Source organism: Bactrocera oleae, chromosome 4 (assembly GCF_042242935.1).
Source record: "Bactrocera oleae isolate idBacOlea1 chromosome 4, idBacOlea1, whole genome shotgun sequence".
In the NCBI taxonomy this organism is placed as follows: domain Eukaryota; kingdom Metazoa; phylum Arthropoda; class Insecta; order Diptera; family Tephritidae; genus Bactrocera; species Bactrocera oleae.
The window spans coordinates 66,488,712-66,503,086 of record NC_091538.1 but is presented as its reverse complement, the minus strand read 5'-3'; the positions used below and the strand labels follow the sequence as shown (position 1 = coordinate 66,503,086).

The 14,375-nt window shown below is 35.4% G+C and overlaps 1 protein-coding gene across 3 annotated transcripts in view; it reads left to right on the top strand.

Moving 5' to 3' along the window:
* The window catches only part of Elk (Eag-like K[+] channel), a 162,035-nt gene that overhangs the window by 119,069 nt on the left and 28,591 nt on the right, over positions 1 to 14,375 (top strand). For 2 of the 3 annotated variants that reach the window (XM_036370035.2, XM_036370034.2), the window contains 4 exons: positions 3,615 to 3,868; positions 5,759 to 5,987; positions 7,521 to 7,684; positions 11,845 to 12,049. In XM_036370035.2, the coding sequence (XP_036225928.2) occupies positions 3,615 to 3,868; positions 5,759 to 5,987; positions 7,521 to 7,684; positions 11,845 to 12,049 (852 nt within the window). The remainder of the gene's footprint in view (positions 1 to 3,614; positions 3,869 to 5,758; positions 5,988 to 7,520; positions 7,685 to 11,844; positions 12,050 to 14,375) is intronic. The other variant, XM_070108108.1, reaches the window with a different exon arrangement.

The window sequence follows — 14,375 nt, the reverse complement described above, 5'->3', positions numbered from 1 at the left end:
ATGTTAACGAGATCAAACTTTTTTTTGAGAATATTTATTTCGAATAGACACCAGAAAGTAGTGGCTAATAACGAAAGTTGAGAGCAAAGGGCTGCAAAATCAAATTTTAGAGTCATTTAAATAAAACTTTTATTTATGCAGGCTTTGGCAAGCATTTTTTTTCAAGACGCACTCGATATTATTGGGTTGGCAACTAAGTAGTTGCGGATTTTTTTTAAAAAATCAAAGAAAATTTTTTCATGGAACTAAATAATTTTATTCAATATTGTGAGCCGTTGATTTTGTGTGACAAATCTTGCTTGTTTAGAGTAATACTTGTAGAAAGGTATGGGAAGTATTTATTTGGTTTAAATATATTCTTTTATTACGTCACTTTACCGTTGTAACTAAACTTGCACGTTTTACATTCGAATATTTGTTTCTATGGCAACTTGATATATTTTATTTTTTAGCATTTGCATAATTTATGAAATTTTTAGAGATGTAGCAGCTTTCTTCAATTAATTTAACACACAAAAAAAAAAGAAAACCATTACAATTATTAGTGTGGCCAAGATTATTTTTGATTTTTTTAGCAACATTATTTTGGACTCCTTTTAGGTTTTGTTTTGTTGGAAATGCCAGAATAAAAGCCTCTTGCCAACTGCGGCCTTTAGCAGCAAATTTTGTTGCATAAAATATATTTTTTATATTCATATCGGCTAGCGATTCCATAAATTTGGTAGAGAACACCAGACCCAAAATCAGAAAATAATATCCAAAAGTCAAGGTGGGCTATTATAAAAAAAAAAAAAAAAAAAAAAAACAAGTAAGGAAGGGCTAAGTTCGGATGTAACCGAACATTTTATACTCTCGCAAAGTCAAATGGTATACTCGTTTGAGATTTCTTTGTGGATTGACTAATATTTTCGGTAGAAGGTCAACTATAGGCACTGGGGTCCACATATTTAGTACTTAGGGGCTTAAACAGTTTTGGTTCGATTTAGACAATTTTTGGCCACAAGGTGCCATATTTTAATCGCATTATTCACGCAAAGTTTTAACCCGACACAGTCATTGTTGCCTGATTTGCATAGTGGAAAGTGAAAGAATCAAGTGGTATTTAAAATGGTGTCATATGGAAAATAGGCGTGGTTGTAATCCGATTTCGCCCATTTTCGCACTATGACATAGAAACATGAAAAGAACGTTACGCACCGAATTTGGTTGAAATCGGTTAAGCAGATCTCAAGATATGGGTTTTCACCTAAAAGTGGGCTGTGCCACGCCCACTGTCTAATTTTGAACGCGGTTCCTATAAAGTCATCTTATACCATCTCAGAGATAAAATTTAATGTCTCTGGCGTGTTTAGTGCTTGATTTATCGCGCTTTTAGTAGTTTTTAACAGTACCGTTATATGGGGAGTGGGCGGAGTTGCCACCCGATTTCAACTATTTTCACACCGTCAATAGAAGTGCTAAAAACATTTGCTTCCAGTGAATTTTGTTAATATAGCCTTAGCGGTTTAGGAGATATGCACATTAAACCTATTAGAGGCGGGACCACGCCCACTTTAAAAAAAAAATTTTTAACTGCAGATGCCCCTCCCTAATGTGATCCTGTGTACCAAATAACAGTCTTGTATCTTATTGCGGAGCTTAGTTATGGCAAGTTATTTGTTTTTGATTAATGGCGTTTTGTGGGCGTGGCAGTGGTCCGATTACGCCCATCTGCAATACCAACCGTCTCACGGTACCATGAAACATGTCTACCAAGTTTCATAAAGATATCTCAATTTTTACTCAAGTTAGAGCTTGCACGGACGGACGGACAGACGGACGGACAGACGGACGGACGGACAGACAGTCACCCGGATTTCAACTCGTCTCTTCATCCTGATCATTTATATATATATAACCCTATATCTAACTCGATTAATTTTAGGTGGTACAAACAACCGTTAGGTGAACAAAACTATTATACTCTGTAGCAACAGGTTGCGAGAGTATAAAAACTAGAGTTACGGCAAATTCATTTGAGTTGAAGAGCTTAAAATTGATCTAGTCAGCAAGTAATACTATTTTCCGCCTCGGAGCATAATAAGATTATAGCAAATAAGAATTTTTTTCTGTGAGTCTGTGTGCTCTCAATACGGATTGTGGTCTTCAACTACGAATATGCACTAATCCCTCAATTTTTGAGATATCGATTTGAAATTTTGCATATGTTCTTTTCTACCAAAAAGTCTGCTCATTTGTTGGAACCGCCGATATCGCACTACTGTAGCGTATAGCCGCCAACAATTCGCAAAATAAAGATATGCATTTTCCCAGCATAGCTTTTTTATTAGTGTTATTAGTGGCATTTACAACTGCAACTCGCTTAAAATTTAATAAAAATTAAAATAACACTTATTTGCGCAGAGGCCACGCTGGTCGGCAAAGAAGTTTAGGAAGTTTGTGCGAAAAAAAGCGCAAAATGTGTGCGAAATGCGTTAAGTGTAAACCAGAAAAGCGCTTAAAAGTCGCTGGACTATGAAAACGTCCTCGTCGAACAACAAAGGCAGAAGGGCAGAGAGGCAAGCTTTTGTAGCGCGTGAGAAAGTACTTTGTAAAATTTTAATATTTGCTTATAAAATGAGAAAAGTTTCGCTGTAGTAATGAAAATGCAGAGGCAAAGGCAAATTTCTCTGTTTAACGCTACTGCAACTCGCTGCATTTCAATGCGTAAATTTATAACAAAAAAAAAAATATATATATATGTTAAAAGTAAAGCTCAAAACAAAAATAAAAAAAAATATTATAAAAAATAAAAATGTTGAGAAAAGTGAAGCTCTGCTGGTCAATTGCTGGCCAACAATATATGAAATTATATTCATATATGTATGTATGTGTCTATACACTTATTAGTTTTTATATATGTGTGTGTGCATGCCTTGTTTGTAACAAAGTTCTTAGCCACTAATGACTGCACTCTGGCATGAAGCAAATTTCCATGAATGTAGCAAGTAGTTTTAGTTTTTGTTCAAATTATTTACATATTTATAAACAGTTAAGCGTGTGTGGCATGTAAAGTTTGTAACAAAAAATATTTAATTAAAAGTGAGTACATATTTAGTGTGCAAATTGCAGCCTGCAACACAAAACTAAAAATTAAATTAAAAATGTAAAACAGAAAACGACCTTAAATTCAAAACGCTTAATTATGTAATTTTTTCACACAACACAACAAATGCTTACACTTGCACCTATATAGATTTAAAGTAGCGTATATGTCAATAAAGTTATAAATATCATAAGAAAAAACCATTAATAATCCTCACCTTTGTTTATCCATTCTTTTTTCTCTTTTTCTCTCTCTCGTTCGCGCTCTTGTACTCTACTGTAAAACCCCGCGCACTTTGCCACACATTTCTGCACTTAACTCACCTATCTCACTCTCTTACTTGTCTTTTTCGCGCTCTTTTTGCATTATTATTTTTTGCTCTTTTTCACCTTTATCTCTAATTTGCTTTTGCATTGCATTTGTTTGTGGGAAAAAAAAAATTAATAATTTCGAAAAATATACTCTTCGCCCCCTTTATCTTCTTATCGCTTTTCCTTCTGTTCGCAATTTTTTTGTTTACGCTGCAAAGTTTTTGCCCTTACAGCTGCTTTGCTGGGCGCGCGTTTTCGTGCCGGTTCCAATGCTGGCATGCTCGGCTTGGGTGGCCTGCCGGGTCTGGGCGGTCCGCCGACATCGGAGGCGGATGGCGACGGTATGGAGGGCAATAATCTGGATGTACCTGCTGGCTGTAATATGGGACGGCGACGTAGTCGTGCGGTGCTCTATCAACTATCCGGTCACTACAAGCCGGAGAAGGTGAAGACGAAATTGAAATTAGGAAATGTGAGTAGCCAACTATTATAAACCATTATTAACCTCATTTTATGATTTGAGGTAAAAACAATTTAGACATTTGGGAATATGAACTTACTTTTTAGACAAACTTCGCTAAATCCAAATTTTTATTGCTATCCGAGTATGGGACGAGGGTCCAAACTTTATCGCTTTTGAAAATATAAGAAATTTAAGTATTGTTGTTATGCCGTTGCAGCGACATAAAGTATTTCAAGAATAATTGTTTTTAAAGTTGCCGAGACGTTTACCAATAATACTATTACGTAGAACCGATTGTCATAGGAACGGAAAAAGGAGGCAGACAGGAAAGGTTGGCGAATTACATAAGAACTATAGCAGGAGTGTTGACAGGTCACTGTATAATTTGCAGACATGCTAGTAGACTAGGAACACCATACGATGACTATTGTAGAAGCTGTCAGGAGATCGAAGAGAAAGACACTATAGAACATATTTTATGCGAATGTAAGGCTTTGTATAGGAAAAGCATCGTAAATATTAGTCGAAAGTTTCTTGACATTGTCTCGGAGGTTGCACAAAGAAAACTTTTTGTATTGATGAATTTCAACAGGAGCACAGGGTAGTTCAGAGAAGACATAATTGAGTGATGGGATTTTACTCTTACAATGGGCCTCCTAACGACTAAGGTCAGACGACAGACATCTACTTTACTTACCTACCTACCTTGAAATATTTGGATTGACCCAATTTAAGTCAAATATGCAACGTTTTGTTTGAGATATTATGAAATTGACAAAAACTGGGACATTAGATTTTCACAAACTTTCCTTGAGGCGAACTTTTACCAGCAGAATCATTTGCAAAAGACAGGTACATATAGTATTCACATGGCACCAGGACCGGACTATAAACTGGAAGCATAATAATCTCCCAACCGAGCACACGGAGCTACTGGCTAGTCACAAACGCTGTGTAAGCGTTGTCCTGGTGAAACATAATTCCAAATTGTTGACGGTACAAGTCCGAATTTAGAGTTTAGCACTAAGTGAAGATAGTAGAAATCTTCCCGACCGTCAGTTATGGCTCGGCCAAAGTTTCCGGAACACTTATACCACGCGAGACACGGATTACTGACGCCATCTATTAGAAAAATAATGGATACGTTTTTACTAGACCTTATACAAGTATATGACTATTGGTCTAGTTACCCTCACCGGACTTAAATCAAATTTTTTCAGACTTTTTCAATGTTTTTGTAGTGATTGGTTGGGTCATAAGGATAGTTTGTAAGGTATCCCTTCCTAATGTGCAAACTACTAACAACAGCACTACCTCTTATATCAGTTTCGTGTGATAGCGATAAACAAGCTCGTGCACACACACTTGCTACATGCGTACATATGTCTCACACCTATATTCGTACGTTTATCATTCCGTTTTTGCCTCTTAATTAAATTCAACAGACATGCGAATAAAACTAATGCCATACAACTGCAATCGTGTGTAAGTCGAGTCATATTACATTCAACCGTTAGCAGTACATAAATCCAATATCCACAACACAACGCTCGTGGCTAATAAACGTGAAAAGTTATGTGCATATGCGTGTGTTTGTGTGTGATTCTATTCAAATAAACTCACGCAGCGTTCTTTTGTGTGCCTTCACAGCAGCGAATACGGTTATACAAATAGTTCTCGCATCCAGCTTGAATGTAATTTAATCCTTTTTTTGCCACGCGCAATAACAACTACAACAACAACAATTGTCGGCTAGATACTGTCATTCAAGCAATTAGTGCGTTTTTTCAGCTTACCCTCCGTTTGTTGTTTGCTTTTTTTTCTTTCGCGCAAATTTTAATATCTACCGCATTTTTCATACTAAATATTTTTGTTTTTCTTTGCATTTTTTCCAAACAGAATTTATTGCATTCAACGGAGGCGCCTTTTCCCGAATACAAAACGCAATCAATAAAAAAGTCACGCTTCATTCTGCCGCATTATGGTGTTTTCAAGGGTTTTTGGGACTGGATTATATTGGTGTCCACATTTTATGTCGCCGTTTTGGTGCCGTACAATGCGGCATTCGCGAAAGCGGATCGTCAAACCATGGTGTCGGATGTTATTGTTGAGGCGCTGTTCATAGCAGGTGAGTGCGTGGTTTGGCGATATTTTGTAAAATATGCATGAGGGAAGCGTAAAAAACATTTACAAACTGAATGAAACAGTTTTGTGTGAGTATAGCTTGGTAAAAGTGTTTGCGTATAGACTGACCGCCTACAATGTGTATTATTTATTGAAGAATTCAATGAGGAATATGCGTGTGAAAGTTATTTGGTGACAATTTAAGATAATAAGATACTAATAAAGCTCAAAAGTAAAACATTAATAATAATTAGTAAGAGCATTAAAAACGCAAAAATTAGTCAGAACATAAATTCTGTAAAATATGTTACGTATACGCCATGAAGTTCCGCATATGATATTAAATGTATGAATATTAAGCGTTTAGGTGGTTTAGAATTTATTTAGAATTTAGTGATATTAAATTTATATGCGATATAAACTGTCTAGCTAAAGATCCACTTAAACTTGAATTTGAATTTCAAGAGATCGAGATTTGTTTTTTCGTTAGTATCGAATGTACATACATTTAAGAATATACTTCGAAAATTTGAAGGTGAATCGGAAAATAGTTCCGGAGGTAGAAGCGTACTAGTAAGAATCTTTTAACTTAGTGTAATCGGATCCCAAGCCTTTAAACATTTTTTTCTCGAAACGCTGGTATTTTTTGGAGAGGTGATTTTTTCCTAATCGCTGGATCCAGCCGGGTCGCCTGGAAATTTTCGTATGTATAAAAAATTCTTTCTGCCGACAGAAACCTTTTTCCGGATGTCCTCCTAGCGATTGGCTGCCTACAGGATCAAAGTATCCAAAATTTTTCAAAACGAATCAACGAATATTAAAGAACACTAAATTCTGTGTTTTTTCAATTATTGAAAGGAATGCTTTTTCAAAAAAATAAAATAAAATTATATTAAAGAAATATAAATGAAAATGGCATGTTTATTCTGACATGCAAGTGGATATAACCCCCTTAAATTGCTTGTGCCACAAACTAAGTCAGTTGCCTGCAAGACTAAAGCTTTGGCTCTACCTCTGCAACAACAACAACATTTGTTTTACTGAACTACTTCACGCTGAGCAAACTCATCTACTCATAACGAATGAAATTGCCAGTTCCAGTTTAAAGCCGCTTATAGCAATAAAATCAAATCAAATCAAATAAATATGCAGGTTACTCATACGCAACGTTGGTCACTCGTACGTACTGCTATAAAACTACTTAAGTGCCATTTGAAACACATATATCTTTTTAGAAAATATATATAAAAGAAGAAAATATGCATGAATTATAATGTATAGGTCAAGTAAATGCTGACTACTCATATATATTTTCTTCTTCTTATTGCAACACTCTAGCCGAGTAGTCTGCAGCATTTGATTACATTTACTTAGTCACCGCAGACTACTGGTCTGTTTGTATTTATTTTTATTAAATTTTCCTCCCTATTTATTTCTAACGCTTATTTACGACCGCCAGTCAACGGCGGCTTGTGAATATTTTATTATGTGCCAATATTTAAGTACATATTTGATGCTTGTTGTGCTTTCGTTGCAGACATTTTATTGAATTTTCGTACAACATTCGTCTCGAGCAAAGGTGAAGTTGTCTCCGATTCCAGGCTGATTGCTATTAACTATTTGCGTGGCTGGTTTGTTGTCGATTTGCTGGCGGCGTTGCCGTTCGATCATCTGTATGCATCGGATCTATATAATGGCGAGGTGAGTAGTCGGCGCGTAGCAAAATGAAAAGAATTAAGGAAAACTTTTTTTTCTCAACGGCGCAGCAACAAGTTGCATAAATCACTTGTTGGTTTTATACTTTAAGACTTGCTTGCGATGGACGTGTATAATTCAGATGCTGATTTTTCTTGCTTTCAATTTTCAAGTTAGCCTTAACTTTTTCATTTATTTGTTGAATTTATTTTGCGGTGTAAGTTATTTAAACTTTTTTTTAAAGAAGGCTGTCAGAAAATTTCAAATACCAAATTGGCTGACAAGCACGGTAAACATGTTTAATGGCTTTTCTAAAATTAGTATATAATTTCAAATTAATGAAAGCTTTACAAAAAAACGAATATGCGTATACATTTTTGGGTCCAGGGAATAAGAAGTATACTATTTGACTAAATTGGATTATTACTTTCTAGCCGACAGTTAAGGAAATTAAGTTTAAAATATCTGTTTTATTATAGCTAAGCTTTTACACGAGATAAGACCAAGTCTGAATTTATTCGTAAATATTGCAAGAAGGTGTCCTTCATAATTATCAGTGCTTACAGGAAGCTTCAAGCGCTTGATAGCTTAGCTAAGAGCGGATAATTACTGTTTAGGCCAATGCTTATAGCAAGTGTATGGAAGGTTTTATAAAGTGTTCGCATGTATGGTTCAAAAGTAGCTTTTCCTTTTATTATTTTATGAATATTGGCAAATTTATCTTCGTCCGGATTACCTTCTATTTTAACATCTTTAGGATTGACGAAAATTACTTGTGTTCTTAGATGACTGAGACTTTCTTTCTTTTTCTCTGTTAACTTGTTTCAGAAATAAAACATAGTTGCCACTAGAGTTTTGGCTACTCCTCAATTATATTTTACTATTTCCATTTATATGAGCACAACTTTTTAGTCTTGCAACTACCTTGTAAACTGCATGCGAAGCTTACTCACTAAAATCACTGCAGCAGTTTGACTTTTTCTAACCACCAAAGCAACTATCTGCTTACGAGTTTGATTTATTTTATAAAATCCCCAAACATAGTAACTACCTACATCCCCCTAACCTCAAATGGCATTAAGGCTATTTTGTAACTTTTCATTTCCTTTATCTGCCAAGTTTTCAAAGTTTTGCTCTTTCAACAAAAATGCAGCTTTTTTGTTGCCCGAACGCGTATGCAATGCGCTGCAGTTCGTATACACAATGTCGGCAGGATGTCGACAGGTAGGTGGATAGGAAGATTGTGTGCATTGCCTTATATTTGCGTCCGACAAACAATGCTGATGGGATATATCTCATTTTTCCTGCTGCCATTGCAACCGTGATGAGATAGTCAGCTTTCCTGTCTTGGCATTCAACCAGTTTTTCCTGCTGCAGACATATTGCTTTTGTTGGCATTTCAGCGAATCATCAGCATAATCAGCAGTGATTAAATGCGATTTAAGAGCTTTTAAAGGTCTTGCACTTTTTTATGCTGAGTACGAGTCATTTGCTGGCATCGTGATGGTAAAACGAGTCAATAAAGAGTTGTAGTATCGTAATTGGAACAAAATATTTGTAAGTGGAATACTTTCTTGGAAGTTCAAGTATCAAAATTTAATGATGAGAGTCAAGGTACTTTCAAAGATTTGTAATAATTGATTACAAATTGATTTCTAATAAGGAAACGAGAATTCTACTGAGGGTAATAACTTTACTATATTGATTTGCGGTAACTGTTCATACAACTGAGCAGTTGCGTCAGAAATAATTTGAGAGTGGACTTTAATGCGGTCGCAAGTAAATAATGACATGCTTGAAATTGTAACAAATCTGAAATTTCAGTAATTTTAAACCGTTTTTCAATAACTGGTTTACAGACTATATTTTTTAAGTTCAAAATGACTGTATACTCCTTTGAAAAGCTTCATTTTTGCCGAATCTTTAGAACAAAACAGGAAAAAGTCCTTAAAGTCGGCTGCATTGGAGCTGTAGAACCCTACCGTAATCCATTTTTTATAATCTGAAAGAGTACAGAAAGATCTTAATCTTGACGTTGATTGGTTTATTTGTATGACAGCTATATGCTAGAGTAGTCCGATCTAAACAATATGCTTGAAGATTATAGCGTTGTCTTGGATAACAATCTATGCGCAATTTGGTGAAAATAATTTCTCTATCAAAAAAGTTTTTTTTACCAGGACTTTAATTTTGAGCGATAAATTTTATGACATCAATATATATGATATAGAAGTCCAACCAAAAGAATATGTTCTTAGGTCATAGTCTTGCTATGTCAGCTTGTCACGCTAATAACTTATATATATACTTTTTAGGTCCTTCAACTTATGCTGCTAGTAATATAAACTTCGTGGCTAACTATATATTATATATCCTGTTCAGAGTAAAAAAAAGTAGTTTTTAGTATTGAGGTTAAATTGTTAATCGTTTGCGTATACAAATCAAAAATTCCAATTGTCCTGCAACTTAAAAAACTGTCATAGTAAGTTTCTTGAACTTTTATTCAGAAAAGAAATAAAATATAGCCTTAATAATTAATTTGCATACGGATACATATCTACCGCTAATCTGCTCCGTAAAGTGCTATTATGCGCCACAGTGAGAGTACTTTCTAACTAGAGAGGCGAGTAGCAATTTGTTTTCATTAAGAGCGCGCTTATAGAGAAGATAAAATAAATTATTTAAATTACAACAGCGAAAAGCGCACGACACTGCTTGCGCGCCATAAAGTAGGCAATATAAATTTCTTGTTGTGACAACTTAAACGCTGCACTAACTGTTGCCGTATTTTTAATAAGCACGGAGTAGTTCTCACCTTGAAGTAAATGCAAAGAGGAGGTAGGGAAGGCAATAAGAAAAAGAAATGGGGGTTAACTGCAAGTGATTAAGTCATATTAGCATTGCTTTAAATCAGTTGCGATGTAAAATTTTGATGATTTGTTAGTGAAAGCAAGGTGTGAGAGTATTAAAATTTATTGTAATATCATATAATAATATATTCTTAAATTAATGGTGTCACAATATCTGAACTTCAAGCTTCAATGAAAGTGCATCTGAGTTTAGTCTTTCGACAGTCAACAATAAAAAAATATACTAATATTCCTTATATTAATCTCACCTAACTCAAATTTTTTACTCCACTTCTTTTTCGCCGAAAAATCTATACTTCACTCCACCACCTACCATCTGCTTCGCACTTTAGTTGTCTCCTTGTCTGGTGACGTTTGTGTTGCGCATTTTTGTCTTTTCCATCTAGTTGCTCATCCGTCTTAGCTTACTTTCTGCGGGATCGGCGACAAAATCGCTGGGATTAACTCGTCTACTGCTGCGTATCATAGCATAAAGACACAGCATGGATTTTCTTAGCACAGTTCATGTTTGTTTGTGTGACCGCATGTTTCTATCTGCAGCAACTGCAGCGACTCACCTCCTTGCTTGCAGTAAATGACTTCTTTCCTTTCAGCACACAGCTGAACCCACTTGATTGAATGGGTGTGCTCTTAAATTAAGTGTTGCGCGGTGAGTTGCTGTTGACTTTCTGAGTTAGGTTCGCTTTTGTCACTCGAGTTGCTGCCGTGTTCATTATACGTGCATGCTAATTTAGTTTTGGCTTAGGCTATATTTTTGTTATAGTTGTGTATTTGTTTTTATTCAGAAACTAACCGGTGTGTACCTGATATCATTGAATGTAAAGCTACCATTAAATTTATCATAATTTAAGAGTCTCAAAAGTAGTATGGCAAATCTCAGCCAATATGTTCTACAGTAGAAAATTCGTAGGTTAAAATTTATGTATAATTTTCTTGCTGTTCTATAAAGGGTTTAAAAATAATATATCTTTTTGTCGACAATAAGACACCTTATGTTTACTTTTTTATAATGCTTTATTTATTCGGATCATCTGATTTTATACATCCGTCCATGTAAAATAAAGAAATATCGCATGAAAATTCATTGACGGCGTAACTTTTCACGTTCTGTGTGACTCCGCTGCAAAGTTGAAATCTTTTTCGTTTACCACATTTTCAGTGAAAGCAGATTGCTTTCAAGCGTGCTATACGTGCCAGCACCTTCGACACACAATGAAAAGCATACCACCATATACATAACACAATTTTTTGCACTGATAATTTGTTTTTTTTTCTGGTTTCCTTTTCTTCCCACAGGAGTCGCACATTCATTTGGTGAAATTGACACGCCTGTTGCGCCTAGCCCGGCTACTGCAAAAAATGGATCGATACTCACAGTACACCGCCATGATACTGACACTGCTGATGTTGTGCTTCTCGCTGGTGGCGCATTGGTTGGCCTGCATCTGGTATATCATTGCCGAAAAGGAGTACATGATGAATGATAGCGGCTGGGATATAGGTGAGTTTACGCGCCTAAATCTACATACATATGCATAGATGAGAGTGTGTGTGTGTGTGTGCCCGCTTGTGCCTCAGTCACGGTAATGTGTTTAATTTCATGCGTTTTGCCTTCGAATGAGAATTACTCATACGCACTGTATGACCGCGAGGGAAGTAGGTGTACCACAACATGTCCTTTCATGTAATTTACAATGTTACACGTGCAAATGTGTGGTGTGAGCAGTGTGTACATGAGCCATTACGATTAATTTCGCACAAGCTCATCACCTTATTTGCAACAATTTTAAATATACTTACAGATACATATTTTTGGTTTGACAATTTTTGAAGTAAATTTGCTTTAGTTCGATACAGCGCTACAAGTGATTATATACTGATAGGGAGAGTTCTTCTTTCTTCCACTGCTACCTGGATTTTCAAAAGAGATTTACTGTTTTTGGGTTTATAAATATATTTATTTGATAAGATATGTAGTAACTTGCTTATATTTCCATTGTTCCAATATTTTGAACATTAGTTGGAGAGCTGCCGTCTTTGTGCGTCTTCTTCAGCATATATTATTTATTGGAAGCGTAAGCAACAATCACTTTTGTACCCTAAACAGGTTGCACCATTAAGTTTGCTATGATGTTCGTAATACTCAATACAAAGTGTGTATTTAAATGATCAGCAGGACGAGCTGAATCGATTTAGCCGTGTCCGTATAACTCTCCGGCCGTCTGTAGATAAACGAACTAGTGCCTCAATTTTTGAGATATCGATATGAAATTTTGAGATATTTTCAATTTTCAATAATGCAATCTCCGAAGAAGTTGGGTCACTATAACATATAGCAGCCACACAAGCTGATCGATTAAATTTTTTTTATCGATTGATCGAATAATCCGACAAAAAATGGTGTACACGATTTAAAAGTGAGAATTTTGGCTGAGAGAACCAAGAACGTCTTGCACTATCAAAAAAGTTTGAGAAACTCAAAACATTACAGTATGAAAATTGTTGCCAGATACAAGAAGAGCTCAAAGAATTTTTGGGAGTCACTCAAGCAACCATTTCAAAATATTTAAAAGCTGCCGAAAACAACTCATCAAATTGAAGCGAGCGACGGCTGAAAAAATGTCTAGACACGATGTGACAATTTAACTATAATAATTGGAAAACAACTGCTACAAATTTTTGCCACACCTGCCTTAAAGCCCAACTCACTACCCGTTTGAGCAGCATTTGTTCCGGTCGATGCAGAACAACCTCACTGGAACACAACTCATATCAAAACAGATAATCCAAAAATGGCTTGATTCAGTTTTATTGGGATGAAATTTCCAAATTGCCAGAAAGATGGGAAATTGTTATAGCTTCAGATGGGCAATACTTTGAATAATATTATTGGTTTTTAAATGAACGTTCCAATTTTGAAAAAAAAAAAAATTATTTTTTATATTGATAATTCTTTCATATTTATTTAGTTCTGTATAGAGGTTTAGGAGTGTTGTTGGGGGATATGTACTTATGTTCTTTTTGGGAGTCGGCTGTTAAGGGCGGTCTGCTGTTGGAGTAAGTCTTTTTCGACATATTATATTTGTTGCACCCCAGTTTCAAGCCCAATATTCTATGGGAGTTGTTGGTGTTTCTAATTTTAGGTTAGGTTTAGGGTAGTCCAGAGATAGATATATCGGGAATCAGCTGAACATCGGTTCTAAGTGTATCAAACCTTTGTATACTGGTTAACTGAGCTTATCAAACTAATTTTAATGCTAACCAATTCTGATGAATCACTAAAGCGGTGACAAGATGTTTTAGTGTTGATCAGTAGTTACAACACTGGGCAGAAAACAGTACATGACGAAATTTCTTCCAAACATCTTTGGCAAATGACGCTCGGTATATATTTAGCATGAACCTTTATTCAATGACAGGTTAGAGCGGCTACATCCAGCCCAACATGAACCTTGGTCAGATCTAGTACCTTAGTGGAACTGTTGAGATCTACTCTAAGACAGAAGAATCTTATATTATATATTAGGCCATACTAGTATTCTTTTGTTTAAATATGAGCTTTTTTTTTTGATGGAAATTTGGCTTTCTGAAGAAAGGTAACAAAAGGAATCTGGATTTCTACGTTGATAAATTTGTTATTAAAACAATTTACTTCTGCTCAAATCTTTAAAATAATAAATTTACCAAACTTTACTTTCAACTTCTATCTATAGAAATATACGCATCACTTATCATCTTCACTGCCAGCTATTTCCAATATTTTGGTAAGCTCTTCGAGAACTCTAAGCCACACAAAAGCTACACTCCTCTAACTTCTATAGTAAGAT